Below are 16,389 nucleotides of genomic sequence, written 5' to 3' on the forward strand. Positions count from 1 at the left end.
ATAAAGAAATCCATTATCACGAAATGTATGTTTAATACAGAATATTAAGGAATTAATATATAATCACTGTAACCATGTAAGTGGAAGTTATTCAGCATAAATAATATATTCAGATTTCTTGTTACAGAAGTAGTGTGTAATAAATTGTATGTATCTAAGGGGGTCTGATATATCGAGTGTGTTTCCTTCCTCATATTTCAAAACATGTAATATTTACATCCCTGTTTCTTCTCGTCCATCTTCAGACGTGTTTAACCTTTCAGGGCTTTTCACACTGGGACACACATTTGCATCTAGAAAACTGCAGACAGACGTGATATGTGAAAAAGCAGAAAAAGGATGTTGTCGGCATGGGAGGCTGATGTCTTCCTCCGAATGTAATCACCAGACCTGTCTGAGTGTGTCTAATCTGTTTAGTTACATAACTGGATATACGTTCTAATGGATGACATCACTGAGGTAACCTACCTATCTATCAGTCACTGTCGTCAGAGACAGACGCTTCAGCGACTCGAGTCCCATTTAATGAATGATCGGCTGACATTCAGGTTTCGCCCCGCTGGTCTGCTGAAGACGGGAGCAGGAGAGAAGAAAAATCTCAACGTACAGTATGATTCACCACAACAAAGTGCCAGGGAGGGGGGTGGTGATGTCATTGGTGGTGGTGTTGGTGGTGGAGGAGTCATCTGTGAGTCAGAGAGGAAAAGAAGAGGAGGAGATGGAGGAGGAGGAGGAGGAGGAGGAAGAGGATAAGGAAGAGAGGTGGGTAAGTAAAAAAAAAAAAAGGAGTACATGGGGAGGTGGGGTACCTGCTGTGTGTGACCCATGGTAACAGGCGATGCTGGCCTGTGGATGACTCACCACTGCTTTACCAGCCACACACACACACACACACACACACACATACAACACACGGGATGCTCGCACCATAAGCCATGGCCAAAAACACATCATGCATGCACACACATTCTGTTTCATGTCATTAGAAGCATGTAGACTTATTCGCAACATATACTCCAATTACACCCGGCATCGAACAACGTTTTGGGTGATTGGGTTTGCAGTCAGATAAAGATTGACCTCATGTGTACAGGTGTAAATGTACCCAAGATGCACTGAGGCCAGATTGTGATCTGATCAGATCCAGAGGAGGTGGTCAGGGATGCAACGTTTAAAAGCAATGTCAATGTAAATCTCCGTACAACAACAACTGTGTGTAACTGTCATGTTGTCAATGTTATTAGAGACAATCCTGGATAACGTGAAGACGCGACCAATCGAAACGCAAGCAAACGCAATATCGCAGCTTCACTTTTCTTCTTTTTTTTTTAAACACCCAATCCAATGATCCAATGCAAAAGATTGGAGGATGTGACGCAAGCTGGGCAATCAGATCTCAGCGTGGACACTGGAGACAAATAACACCAGGTGTAAAAAATGTAATATCTGGATACCAGACACATTTTATTGCCAAGTGTAAATGGAGTCATATACACACACATATACGCACACACCACATGAAGTGCAGCGAGAGGAGGGGAGGGTCAGGATGACTCACACATCAATGATAACACCCCCCCCGCCCAATCACACACACGCGCACACACAAGAAGGACATATCATTTGGATGCAACCCACATCCTCCCCACATCCTGGGGAACCTCCCATCTAAAAGTCAGACTGACAGCAGGAGGCTCGGACCAAATGCAGTTTGTCTAAGGTGATGAGGATTCTCTGGGAGGATTCTCTACCATTGAATAATGAAGGGTGAAGTCAAAATGTGAGAATTTTACTGTTGTTTACCGGTAACCGGCCGCAAGGTTTCTTGTCTCACAGACGATGAATAATGTAAATGTAAATATATTATTGTGAGAATCACTTTTGGAAGGTTTCATTTCTGCTTTATTTAGCTTAGCAGCAGTAGTTTCATACCAGACAGCTGCTGAATGTGTGAGCAATACTTAACAAATTGAAATAATAAATAATAATAATAATGAAAGATTCTTTGCTCATAGAGCTTGACAGTGATGGAGGTGTGAACAGTTCTGATCGGACTCACTCGTGTGCAGATTCGACGACACTCTATAGTATTAAAAAATAATTATAACGCTAGCAGCCAGTTAGCTTTAGCTTAGCATAACAACTGGAGACAGTTAGCCTGGCTCTGTCCAAAGACAAGTAAAATATAATTTCCTCTTTAGACAAATCTCATCAATTAATGCATAACATTTTCTTTGGTTAAATCAAAGAAAAACCAAAGTGAATACAATTCTTAGCTGTAGCCAACTAGCTTCTCGTGGTGGCTTCATATTTAGTTTAGAAATACAAGAGTGTTATTAATCTACTTTTTGATCTGTGGACCACAAAAGCAAATAATTATACTTTCTAAAATGTTCATACTGGACTGTGCCATTTTTTTTCTAGCAGGGGTTGGCAACTATTTCTCCAAGCCAGAAACATGTGTAATAATAAAAAATATTATTTTATGTATCAGCAAACAACTAAAATTCCCCAAAACAGGAAATTCTAAGTTTAAATGATGAATGATGGTTGAATTCCATTTAGCTGCTTCAGTTTCAGCGTCCTGCTAATGCTGGCATACTGTCATATTGTAATGGTTTACTGGGACAGTTGAATAATAAACAGAAAGCTTTATTGTTATTACAGCAGCTGTGCTTTTCTTAATGACCAAGCTACAGCTCAGCAAACCTACGTTATATATATATTTTTTTTTTTAAGTAATTAGGATTTCGCATTTCAGACTTCAACATTTCGCACGACTTTATCAGCCGTGGATTCTAAATTCCCATCGTCACTGCACAGACTCTGTCTAACAGAAGCCAGAAGACGAAAGCTTGTCTCTTTGCAGAGACGGCTCACTCCCCTGCTCTCTGTAAATCAAAAAAAGTCTCCTCTTATCTTTAGATAGCCAAAACATGCAAGCAGCGCAGCCACTTGGCAAGCACACATAATTCCCATCAATTACCCTGAGAAATACTTCCATCTCTGTAAATCGGGGACAGCTGACAAGACACAGACAGCTCTTGGCACAATGGGGCTGTTTTATGAATGACATCTGGATAACAAGAACACCTGCACCGGGTGACCCTGCTGGAGCGGAGGCGAGATGACGTTACGGAGGGATTCGAGTGCACCGAGGCCGAATCTGGGGAAGATGTGGATGATGAGGAATGTTGTTGTTTGTGTGCTCTGCCAGAATTTACAGCTGAAAGACGGTCATCGGTTAAACCCGTCTGCACCTGGCAAAATGAAGTCTGTTTGTCCAAGGTCATCTGGTGACACGGTGGATCACTGGACGCACGACCTTTGCCCGACTTGTCGTTCCCCTTCTCCGACCTTCACGGATGATATATTCTGCGTTAAATTTAAGGGACTGACAAAAGTCTACTTTAAAAATCTTTAAATGATAAGGTTTTCTACAGCTCAGACAGTTCAAAGTTCACACTTTCAGCCCTGAGCTACTGAACATCTGTGAGTTTTTAACTGACAGCTGTTTCTGCTTTTCCAAAGGGCACACAGCAGAAGAAGAAATGACTTCAGGAAATCAGATTTTCAAGTTCAAGTGGCGCAGCGGCGGAGACTTGAAGTAACGAGGAGAAACATTGAACAGTTGCTTTTCACTATGTAGATTGTTTCCTTTCATGAAATCTTTGATAATCTAAATCAGGAAATAAGAAGTACAGCCCTGGTTAATATTACACCACCAGCAGGCCAAACATGCCTCTAGACTTTAACTGCATGAAAATCTTATTGCTCGACTTCCCTGTTCTGCTATTGGCAGCAGTTTGGATTCATACCCTGTAAAATAACTATTTCAGTGTGTTGATGGTGACATTTTACCCCCTTGTGACCTGTGAAAGATGAACTGAGCCAATGTCGTTTCCGCTGAGCACCACTAGAGGCCATTATCCAGCTATGATCAGGTGGGGGGGAGGCCTGAGAGGTGATGTGACACTATGACACTGAACGTTTCCAGTGAAACCGAAGACAGTTGCTGCGACATGTCTTCCAGGTGGGGTGACCTTTACTTCCTCTCCCAACTGCAAGAAGAAAAAAAAACACTGTCGACACGTATAATTAGCCACCGACTGTAAATCATCTAGATTTCCACACGCATACGTCTTGTGTTAAAATTAGCACAGCTTAAAAATATGTCTCAGATCGGTAAGTGAAGATCATGGTCAGGGAGGCGTTCTCTCTCTGCTTTTAACCCTCTACACACCAAACACTTAAATACTTATCAGATTTACATTGTCAGATCTTCAGGCTGAATTGAAATGTATGTTGATCAAAGTTTACAATCAGGTTAATCGACAATAAAAAATAACTGTTAGTTGTGGTCCTATACAAATTAAGTTAAAAATGAGCTTCACCACAACAAGGTTTTGAATACATGACTAATAACAATCTAATGATAAAGCATAACTGTCTGCTTCATCGAGTACTTTTACATTTATTATTCCAAGTAAAATAATGGAGATTGTATCATTTTAAACATAAAATATTTAAAAGTATTCACATACTATATCGAATCGATATTTCTGATAACCCTTGTCTACAATTTATTATCCACTGACAGAACATTATCTCTAAAAACTCACAACTTTCCTATTTAGACATTTTGGTTAAAAGTAAGACCACATTAAAACAACTGGGCTGAAATGTATCTATGTAATTGATAACGTTCTATAAATCTCGAGGAAGTACAGAGAGGAAGTGAGATCCTACATCCCGAAATAAAGGTCTCGGCACCAACGTGTACTTTTCCAGTTTAATTCCAAACATGTTCCAAGCCAGATACGTACAATTCTCGCAATAAAAACAATCCTGAAATTAGAACGGGGGTTAACATAAAAATAACGACTCTGAATATTTCACTGCTACGTAAAAGAAAATAAAGGTCTCTGCTCTTAATTAATTTGTATACTTTGTTCTGAACAGGCCAGAGTTTCCAATTCACATCTAGTGATACAATATTATTTTCCTAATTGGAAACCAGTGGGGTGCCAATAAGATAAAGAGTTGGAATCATTAGTTTTTGACGAAAACTACGTAATTGCACATGTGAATCCTGTCACAGACTATCAGCTAACTCCATCCCTTGAGCAAGGCAGTGACCACCCTGGCCATCACTGCACCTTTATGCTTCAGATGAAATAACTTGTTAGGTTAATAATGATTCCTGCTTACAGTGAGTGCATAGACGAAGCTTAAATACACAAGGAAACGATGCTTTAGGGGAAACCCGACCCTGTGATCTTCTACACAAGTGGCCCTCAACTATATTAGCTTCTGAACCCAAAAACAGCCAATATTATCCCTTTTCCACTTTGTATTACCTGAATTATTTTCTATTTCACAACAGGAACAATAAGTATTGGGCAGGAATGTAAAAACACAACAAAATGATACTTGAAATATATTATTTCACATTGTGTAAATCAACCCATAACTTCATAATTGCCCACTGGCCCCTGGCCCCTCTGAACAAATGACTTCATGAGGTTGAAGACCCATGAAAAAAATAATACAAACAAGCCTGCCCCCTGGTGGTTAAACAGGTAGACAGTGCATGCAGCTGCTACCAACAGATTGTAAAATAGTAAATAAGGCATTCAATTTATACATCACATACTTCAAAACTGCAAATAGCACTTAACAGTTCACCACTAACAACTGATGGGTTTTACAGATTTCTCAGCGTTCACTAATTTACACCAAAAGGGGACAATAGACATATTGTCCAAATTATGTCAAGCAGAGGAAAAAAATATTCCTTTCTACTGTTTTGATTGGATTGAGCCAGACAGTGGGCCTCAGTGAAAGGGGGGGGTGAAGACTGAAGGATTGTGGGATTAGTAGATGAAGAGGACTCGGGTTCGTGGCAGGGTGGCGAAGGTGTCAGCCATCTTGCGGATTCTGGCATAGTTGATGAATCCGCGCAGGAAGAGCAAGAATCCTGAAGAGGAAAGAAATGTGATGGTGAGACCGACAGTACAAATTAGTGCAACAGTAAGCAACACACATATACAGTGGCCCAGTGACTCATATAAACCCTGATAAAAGAAACTCAACTAATAAATCAAAAGCTATAACTGTACAAAGCAAAATTTAAGTACCAGCTAACTCTTGCAGGCATTTTGAACAGCTCACATTCACTTGTCGTGTACACAGAGTTACATCAGGTGGAGGCAGACTTTGGTTCAACAAAGCACAGTGAACTGGTTTGGCAACATGTGACTGATTGAGTAACGACGACACACTGAGGTTAGCAAAGACTCAGTTCAATATATTGTATTCTGGTATAGAACGGTGACTGTTACTTTAAAGCTGATAGGTATTTAGGGAGAAATGTAAGCTGACTTGCAAATGGGGCAGTTTAAGGCTTTGGAATAATCATTACACAAGATGAATAACTGCATTATGAAATATCTGCTTCTTTGATTTTCAAATAAGGAAATGTACAAGATGTAAACACAGAAAATAAGTTGACACTGACTCCCAAAGTGCATTTAGCTGAGTTAAAACAAATAAATGAAGTTGAATTAATTTAATCCTGTATTACTTGCCACTTTGGTGGAAACTCAACCAGCTGTAAATCTGACACTGGCCTCTTTTGATGTTTTTGATAAGGCAGACGTGTAAGCTAACAGTAATTACTCATCAAGCAGACACAGAGAAACCTTAGCATCTGTGTTTCTGTCCCACTCAACTAATCCTTTCAGCTCTGTTTGGTTTCCACTACCTCCTGAAGGGAAACTGCAAAATGACCGACTATGTTTAAAAGCTGGGGAAATACTTCTGAAAGGAGTAATGCCTCTACGATCAATGGTAGAATCAACTATCCTGCTGTAACTACTCCATTATATATGTTCACACAACATATGATGCCTTAACATTGGAGTTGAAGAGAACACAAATGTGTCGCAAGCAAAACAGAACATTTGAGTCCCCATTTTATCTATTTAAATGCAGAGGTTGGCTACTTACCCAACACCAGGAACACCCACCACAGCCAGTACTGTCCATCAAAGTAACCGGGGAAGTATGTGGAGAACTAGAAACCAACAGAACGACAGAAATGATGGGTTACAATAAATATGGCTTACACTGGTTTCACTCAAATGAGTCCTGCATTTTAAAACTGAATGAAGAAAGCAGCAAGAAACCTTTCAGGAAACAGCAAAGTGCCAACCAGCCAGCCACAACAGAAACAACATCAAAATACCAGAGTGGTGTTTGGGGCTTTTGTGCGTACATAAAACCACATTTTATGTCTTTAGAATGAGTGTGTGTGTGTGTGTATGTGTGTGCATGTGTGGGCTCATACCCGGACGATGAGGATCCATTTGATGAGAGAGAGGCCAAAGCCTGAGATGGCTCCGTAGCGGCCGGCTGCGGACGTGGTCAGACAGAAAGACAGGAAGAAACCGATCCAGTTGAAGAGGAATGCCACTGGAAAGAAAAAGAAAAGTTAGGCATGTCACCAGAAAGTAAACAGTAAAGACAGGTTATATAATTACACTTTTCATTTGTAATAAATACATTAAACAATAAACAAATAAGATAATTTCAGCACAAAGCAGGAGAGAAGAACTAGATTAGATAAAAAACAAACATAAAATTACAAATATTGACACGAACGTCCAGAAAGTTGAGTCCAGACACTTTCCTGACATTTTCCTGGCAGGAAAAGATCCGGAAAATCTCAAAGGCAACAGACTCTGACATTTGCCTTCTCACATACAACCCCTCCGGAAAATTTCACGAAAATGTCCAGACTTCAGTGCATGTGTGAAAGCAGCTATAGAGAAGAACAGGTACGTGTAGATTGTTGACTTACTGAAGAAAGTGAGCATGAAGATGCCGTCATTTCCTATTCTCAGCTGATCAGCATCTTCAAAGTCGTCTCTGGTCACAAAGTCTTCATCCTGATGGAGGAAGCGACAGAAAGGAGAAAAAAAAGTCAGCTACACATCAACAATTTTTCCAAGGGCAAGCTTTACACCCTATTGTATGTACTGCTCAATCAAATCAATCCTTTTGACAAACTATGTCTTATTTTAACTACTTCACGATGATATATTCAAATTACAACACAGTACAACACAAGGTGGAGAGTGGAGAGCAAGTTCTGCTGACAATAGATGTTGAACAACACAAACATCTAACAGACCAATGGAAACATCACAACACAGCAATCCTATTTAATGACTATTCACTGTCACTTCACCCAGAGGTCTGGAGTCAGTGAAATACAAAGCAGGATAACAGGACAACTGCTTAACTATCAACTAAGCACTCGCTAACACTCTAAGTACACAAACATACAAGAAAAGGTGGGGAACTAAATACATAAACACTGTGGGTACGTCTGCGTCTTCACAACACACCAAACCAGGATCAAATACACTCCCTCTCATCATACACTCTCCTCCCACTCCTCCCAGTTACCTCCAGTGAACTGCGAATAACATCGTCAAAAGTCTCCAGGCGTTCCCTGTGCTGAGGCTGCTGCTGAGCGCACGGCAGTGTGTGGCAGAGAAACACAACACCAACAATCAAACACGGTGGCCCCACATGCAGTAATGCATCACAGTGACCACTAGTGGTCAGAGATTAGCTGTTTTTTTTTTTATTCCCAGAAGTTGGGATGTTTATATTGTCTCTATGGACTTGAACAGAAACAGCAGTTTTTTCAGAACAAGCTTTCTGCCGAGGATGTTTGAATTTCTGCTGCTCACAGACACAGAAAGAGACATATGGCTTTTGTGTGTGAGCTTCTTCTGATAAACCTGCACTCTGTACAGGACAAATTGTACTTTGCCTTCAGTAAACAAGAGGAGAAGTGCAGTTACAGGTTTCAAAACATACATTCCAATAAAAGCAAATGTGTCATCAGAGCTTTGCCACCTCTGTGTCCAATTACAAATACAATATATTACTCAACACATTAACTATTGGAAATTTTAGATGAATATATAAGTAAAGGTCGATTAGTAATGTGTAGAAGCAGCCAAAGGAGTCACGCATCGGTGATAGAGAGATAAACCCCAAGGCTGCATTCATAGCTATTTTTAAAGGTGCACAACTGGCAAGTGGCAAAACAAGCCAACCGAACAACACAAAATAATCAGAGTACCACTGGAAACAATGGCTTAACTTGAGCTCGACCTCAGGTTCGATACCTGTTGAAAACATAATCAGATTTTTTTCTGTGTTTTTTCATACTACATAGAACACAATTAGAATAACTTTTTCTCATTCAAATAAGCTGAAGCATGAGGGAAGGCCAGTAAAAACAATAAGTCCTCCTTTTATTTATTAGGTACATTAATTTATAGACATTAATATTATAGTTTTGTCCCCACTTTCCCTGCTCACTACAGGTCTGAGGATGTTGACTAAAACTTCTAAGGAAGGAATAAAAAAGCCAATTTCACTTGTAGTTTACAGGTTTATACCATCTCACTAATGTTACGTTTACAACAGTTAGGAGAAAAAAATCAAGACCTTTGTAAATAAAATCTTTGAGAAATTAGATTTTTTTTTATTTGAATTAAACAAAAATGTTTCTGGAAAGAACTGAAGTCAATGTTTTTTTTTACTTTTTAAGACCCCTATTTTCTTCAGAAGCTCCCTCCACTTATTAGATGTCGTACCAATATTAAGTCACATTTTGTAGGGAACTAACTCACTTTTTTTTAAGTCTGGCAGCGCGACAGATTTTGTTCATTGCGTACAAAAAGACTGAGTGGCCTTGAATCTGAGTGATAAGACTTGTTTTTAAATGTCTGAGTATCTGCAGTTGCTCAAAACAGCAACAAAGGCTGGCAGCAACTCATGCAGAAAAAACAGTTACACAACCAGATAAGTGAAGTACATTCCAAAGACAAATCAAAAGAATGTTCTGTGGTTAGACACTAAGCACTTCCTGCTCCCCAATACAAGAAATCTTTGAGCAACAGTTTATGTATACAGTGAGAATGTTACCACTTGCACAAAGGAAAATAATAAGTGAGAAGCTCACTCTTCCGGTTACCAGTGGAACAGTTGTCTCAGCTTTGGTTCTTTCTGCTTCATCGTAGGAGGGTAGCGTAGTGGCTACATTGTATGATGGAGGCTTGGGGAAAGCACCGTCTTCCTTGTAGTCAAAGTAGGCTGATGCAGAAACAGCAACATTAAAAACAAAAGGACAGAAGCATTACTAACACAGTCTTATCACAAATTGGCAGAATGTCATCTGCAATAACTGTATGTTGTCAGAAAAGTGAAAAATGCCTGTTGCAATGACTCAAACTTTGAGATGTTTTCAAATGGTTTCCTTTGTCAGACAAAACCCAAAGATATTGAATTTACATCACACATATACACTACCGTTCAAAAGTTTGGGGTCACTTAGAAATTTCCTTATTTTTCAAAGAAAAGCACTGTTTTTTTCAATGAAGATAACATTAAATTAATCAGAAATACACTCTATACATTGTTAATGTGGTAAATGACTATTCTAGGTGGAAACGTCTGGTTTTTAATGAAATATCTACATAGGTGTATAGAGGCCCATTTCCAGCAACTATCACTCCAGTGTTCTAATGGTACATTGTGTTTGCTAATTGCCTTAGAAGACAAATGGATGATTAAAACCCTTGAAAACCCTTGTGCAATTATGTTAGCACAGCTGAAAACTGTTTTGCTGGTGAGAGAAGCTATAAAACTGGCCTTCCTTTGAGTTAGTTGAGTATCTGGAGCATCACATTTGTGGGTTCGATTATACTCTCAAAATGGCCAGAAAAAGAGAACTTTCATGTGAAACTCGCCAGTCTATTCTTGTTCTTAGAAATGAAGGCTATTCCAATGCGAGAAATTGCGAAGAAACTGAAAATGTCCTACAACGGTGTGTACTACTCCTTCAGAGAACAGCACAAACGGGCTCTAACCAGAGTAGAAAGAGAAGTGGGAGGCCCCGGCACAACTCAGCAAGAAGACAAGTATATTAGAGTCTCTAGTTTGAGAAATAGACGCCTCACAGGTCCTCAACTGGCAGCTTCTTTAAATGGTACCCGCAAAACGCCAGTGTCAACGTCTACAGTGAAGGCGACGCCGGGATGCTGGCCTTCTAGGCAGAGTGGCAAAGAAAAAGCCATATCTGAGACTGGCCAATAACAAGAAAAGATTGATATGGGCAAAATAACACAGACATTGGACAGAGGAAGATTGGAAAAAGTGTTATGGACAGACGAATCAAAGTTTGAGGTGTTTGGATCACACAGAAGAACATTTGTGAGACGCAGAACAGGTGAAAAGATGCTGGAAGAGTGCCTGACGCCATCTGTCAAGCATGGTGGAGGTAATGTGATGGTCTGGGGCTGCTTTGGTGCTGGTAAAGTGGGAGATTTGTACAAGGTAAAAGGGATTTTAAATAAGGAAGGCTATCACTCCATTTTGCAACGCCATGCCATACCCTGTGGACAGCGCTTGATTGGAGCCAATTTTCTCCTACAACAGGACAATGACCCAAAGCACACCTCACCTCCACATTATGCAAGAACTATTTAGGGAAGAAGCAGGCAGCTGGTATGCTGTCTGTAATGGAGTGGCCAGCGCAGTCACCAGATCTCAACCCCATTGAGCTGTTGTGGGAGCAGCTTGACCGTATGGTACGCAAGAAGTGCCCATCAAGCCAATCCAACTTGTGGGAGGTGCTTCAGGAAGCGTGGGGTGAAATTTCTACAGATTACCTCAACAAATGAACAGCTAGAATGCCAAAGGTCTGCAATGCTGTAATTGCTGCAAATGGAGCATTCTTTGATGAAAGCAAAGTTTGAAGAACAAAATTAATATATCAAATAAAAATCATTATTTCTAACCTTGTCAATGTCTTGACTATATTTTCTATTCATTTTGCAACTCATTTGATAAATAAAAGTGTGAGTTTTCATGGAAAACACGAAATTGTCTGGGTGACCCCAAACTTTTGAACGGTAGTATATATATATATATATATATATATATATAGTAAAAAAGGCAATAAATTATCACATTTAAAAAGCTGCAAACAGAGAATGTTTGATGTTTATTTTGGCTTCTTAAAAGGTCCAGTGAGTAAGATTAGGGTGAAAGGGATCTACTGGCACAAATTTAATATGAAATAATCGTAGTCATGTTTTCACTAGTGTGTTTCATCTAAATTTTACGCATTGTTGTTTTCTTTACCCTAGAATGGGCCCTTTATATTTACATCAGGAGTGGGTCCTCTCTACGGAGGCCGCCATGTTTTTTACAGTAGCCCAGACTGGACAAACTAAACACCTTTCGTGTTTACTCAGATTGTAACCAAACAATTCTCCAATGCGCCAACGTTGTTTATGACATCAGCACCAGAGAAACATCTGGAAGGGTTGTGGTCTTACCAGCATTGTCCTCGGTGATGCTGCTGTACGGGGGAGGAGCGTCAGCTGCTACCTGTGGACTCTCTTCTGGGTCCTCCTCATTGGGCAGCTGGGGGAGGTAAAAAAAACAAAACACTTCCTGGTTTATCTAAGGCTAATTGCATTTGTGTCACCACTGGCTGCCTTCCATTTCACAATAGATTATTTTAAACAAAGGCGCTTCACATTGCCTGACGAGAGTTAAATGATTATTGCAAAGGAGCTCAAACATGAAGCGTCAGCTGATCAGAGAAGAGGAATGAAACTGAAACCAAATAAAACTTTTACAAGAACATGCAAATATTAAAAAGAAGACATGAGCCCTGACCAGTTTCTCTCTGTCTCATTAAAAGCACATTAGCGGCCCAATCGATTAAAATAAACCACAGTTTTGTTGTTCACCTCAGCTTCTCCGTCCTGCCGATTCAGCTACGCAAGAATTTAAAAACTAAGCACTTTTGATCCATTAACACTCATGTCAGTTAATTTTCCAACACAGGAGAGTGATGTGTTACTGAATCCCAAGTAGCAAGTCTGCACCAATGGTGTTACGGAGGTGTAAATTACAGGTTAACAACACCTTCATTTTCCCTTTGGTGTGGGTAACACGTCCTGTGGTTTACTACAAACTCTTAGAAAGATATGCAGCAATAAACCCACAGGATTGAATAGAAACAGAGACTCCACCTTCAAGTAATTCATTGTAATTAATTAACTTAAATTTCCAGTGAATCCAAGTTTTCACCTGTACGTGCAAAACTAATAAATTTGTCTGAGACATTATTTTGGAAACAAAACGGCATAATTATCAAAAGAGACAAGCTAAGAATCGTTATGAACCTTTGTATAAAACAGCCTGTGGTCAGTTTTCTATTAAATAATCAGGGAGTTATCTTGCGGAGTGAAAATATATATGTCCAATTTTCTCTTTTATACCAATAATAAACAACCTGTACAGATGATTTTGTGAGTTCTTGTATTATATATTTTATAAATCTTTTGGGTGTGGTTGTCATATGAGCAATTACTGGTTACTACCACACCCCACACATACTTTTACATTTCATTTATGTATTTTGTATTTATGTTGTGTGTGAGATAAACTTATAAAAACAAAAATATATAACATGGAGGATTTATAACATCATCCATCTCAATAATAAAAGAGCACAGACTTGATATTTACTCTTGTTAGAATAAAGCATTTATTTCAGGGTAATTCCTCTGGAAAACGACTTGTTCCTTTTTAGAAAGCACTAAAATAGACTGTTACTTTTCATTCCCTGAGATAAAGCACGAGATAACCATTTGTAAACTCCTCTCCTGAAACCATTTTAGGCTTAAAGGATTTCAGGAACCTCTTTATCACAAAGTCTGTGTTTTTATGAGTCGCCAACCAGTTTTTTGGGTGAGTACATGGTCATTGTAGTACAGTGATGAACCTGCAGTGACGTTAGGATAAAAAAACTTAATTAAATAAAAAACAGGTAAAAAACATGGACTTGCTGCCAACACCTGCAACATTAACTGGCTGTATACCAGAGCGCTCTGTGTTGGGTCTGCACATTAATTATAACTGCAATCAGTCACATGAGCAGACTTATAATAAGGACTGTCTGCTCTACCAACAGTAAGCAGGTCAGCTGGCAGATTTGGAGGTTAAGCTAGATGACCACGGAACACGCCCACTGCTGCGCATCATGTGATATCCAACACGTAGACATGGATGTGGGTATTATTTATTAGTAAGTGTTGTACGTCAGTGCAATTATGAGGTACATGTTCTTAATTTGAGTATTTACATTTTATGCTACCTTATACTTCAACTCATCAACTAAACTTCACAGAGAAATATTGCACTATTTACATATAATTTAGTGTCTGCTAAGACTTTTTAAACTAAATATTCAGTAAATAAAGATTCAGACAGTCCATTACAATACATTAATTCAATACTTGTACTTATTACAGTGTGACTTATTGTATTGCATTCATTCAATACTCTTACTCATCACAGTGTAACTATTTAAATTGCATTAATTTAATACCTTCACATATCACACATTATTTTTTACATTGTATTATTTCATTATTCAAATTTCCAACTCTTACTTATCGCTGTGTATTTTATTACATTGTTTTAAATAAAGACGTTTACTTATCACAGTGTATTTTATTGCGTTGTATTACTTCAATACTTTTACTTATCACAGTGTAATTTATTACGTTGCATTAATCTAATATTTTTACTTATCGCTGTGTATTTAATTACATTACATCGATTCAATACTTTTACTTATCAACTTTGTAACTGTATATTCCATTACGTCGCGTTCACGTGTAACTTACCACTAAATACCTAGTTAGCGAAACAGCTAGCTAGCACAGAGGCGTTAGCTGCAGCTAGCATGCTAACACCTGTCGATGAAAACAAAGATGTCCTCGGAGACAAACTTGACGTAAACTCGCGACAGAATGAACCTCGAGAGGAAGCGTCGTGTTTCTGACGGTGACACCGACCTGACATCTACTCACACGTCGGGTTTCTTTAATCTGCTCTGATCGACGTCAACTCGAAGGTTTAAACGTGTTGACGTTATCGGAGTCGCTCCTACCTGCTGGTATCTGGCGCCGGGCTCGGCCATTCCGCTGAGAAACGGCTCGTCGTCGACCGCAGGGAGAAAGAAGCCGAGAGGGAACCAGAGAAATTATATAACAGAGCAAAGAGTGAAGTGAAACGTCCACAGCGAGAAGAAGCTTCTTCTCCTCCTTCTTCTCCTCCTTCTTCTTCTTCTTCTTCCTGCAGCGACCTAACCGCTGACAAGGGAGGGGACGCTCTTCCTGTTTCAAAGTAAAAGACAGCACACGGCCTGAACATTCATGAAACCCGCAGAAAATATGACTCTTAGAAATGTACACAATCACACAGTTATGTTCTGTTTTTTTATTTTTTGCACTGTATTTTTACAAAGTCTTTTTCAGCTTCTTCAGTAATTTGAATAAGATTAAATAAGATCGAGTATGACAATATAAGAGATAAGAAAAATAAAGGTATATGTGTATGTAAATTAAAGAAAATATATAAAGTGTGTACCAAGTAATGCAGAACCAGTGTCTGATAGTAAATATCTATTAAATGAGAATAAAATAAGCAAGTTACATGAAACCGAAAGTAAAACAACGGTGGAAACGTGGCAGTAAGTAAATGATGCACCGAGGGATCAATAAAGTATTTCTAATACCGTTTAAGAATGGAAAAAAAATTGGATGTTGCAACAGCTTATTGAAGTTTTTATATCACATCAACAATATAGGAGCTGATACAAGGAAGGATGGGAAAGAATGAAAAATACTCCTAAACCTTTAAAAACTAACCAGCTTTAATGTGTTTGATTTGTGATGCATTCATAAAGGTGCCACACATGTAGCACTATTCAATATTCTCGATTAGAGTAAGAACAACTGTTATCTTTGTTTCATAGGATTGTTCTGATGCTTTTATTTTGAAACTAATATCAACCTGTGTCGTATACATTCACGTTAACGTGATCGGCTCCTGCTCATCAGAGCACTGACGTCAATGGCCAAAACAAACTCTCCAGCGCCCCCTTCTGAATGTAGGTGAAATAACAGCACCAGTGTCACACAAAGCAATAGTCAGGCTTATAATAATAATAATAGTTATATTCGTTAATAATAGGATGGTTCTGATGTCCAGTTTCTAAACTTTAAAAACCTTATCGTAGCCTTTTTCAATAGGTATAAGCCAATGAGATTATTGGATTTGCCAGTACTCCTATGAGGTACATTGCGTGTATTTGTATTGCATCAATCTGTAGACTCAAACATGGTAAGGAGATAATTGCACTGTGGGGTTAGATGTATTTTATTGTTTGCACCTAGGATGCCCAGTCTGACCGAGGTCAATAATAATCTTCTG

The 16,389-nt window shown here is 39.1% G+C and overlaps 1 protein-coding gene across 6 annotated transcripts; it reads right to left on the reverse strand.

Moving 5' to 3' along the window:
• Window positions 1-4,778: 4,778 nt before the first annotated feature.
• Window positions 4,779-15,285, reverse strand: ndfip1l (Nedd4 family interacting protein 1, like). Of its 6 annotated transcripts, none has more exons than XM_035178750.1 (8): window positions 15,065-15,285; window positions 12,432-12,519; window positions 10,052-10,182; window positions 8,476-8,538; window positions 7,865-7,952; window positions 7,352-7,476; window positions 7,012-7,078; window positions 4,779-5,980 (listed from the first exon to the last, which is right to left on the reverse strand). In XM_035178750.1, the coding sequence occupies exons 1-8, from the start codon at window positions 15,092-15,094 to the stop codon at window positions 5,877-5,879; spliced, it is 696 nt and encodes a 231-aa protein (XP_035034641.1). In that variant the 5' UTR covers window positions 15,095-15,285; the 3' UTR covers window positions 4,779-5,876. The 6 variants fall into 6 exon arrangements, with proteins under 6 accessions (XP_035034641.1, XP_035034644.1, XP_035034643.1 ...); XM_035178753.1 differs by having other exon boundaries at window positions 8,476-8,535; window positions 10,064-10,182; window positions 15,065-15,284; XM_035178752.1 differs by having other exon boundaries at window positions 10,064-10,182; window positions 15,065-15,284.
• Window positions 15,286-16,389: the final 1,104 nt, after the last annotated feature.

Source organism: Hippoglossus stenolepis, chromosome 15, assembly GCF_022539355.2.
Source record: "Hippoglossus stenolepis isolate QCI-W04-F060 chromosome 15, HSTE1.2, whole genome shotgun sequence".
Classification (NCBI taxonomy): Eukaryota; Metazoa; Chordata; class Actinopteri; order Pleuronectiformes; family Pleuronectidae; genus Hippoglossus; species Hippoglossus stenolepis.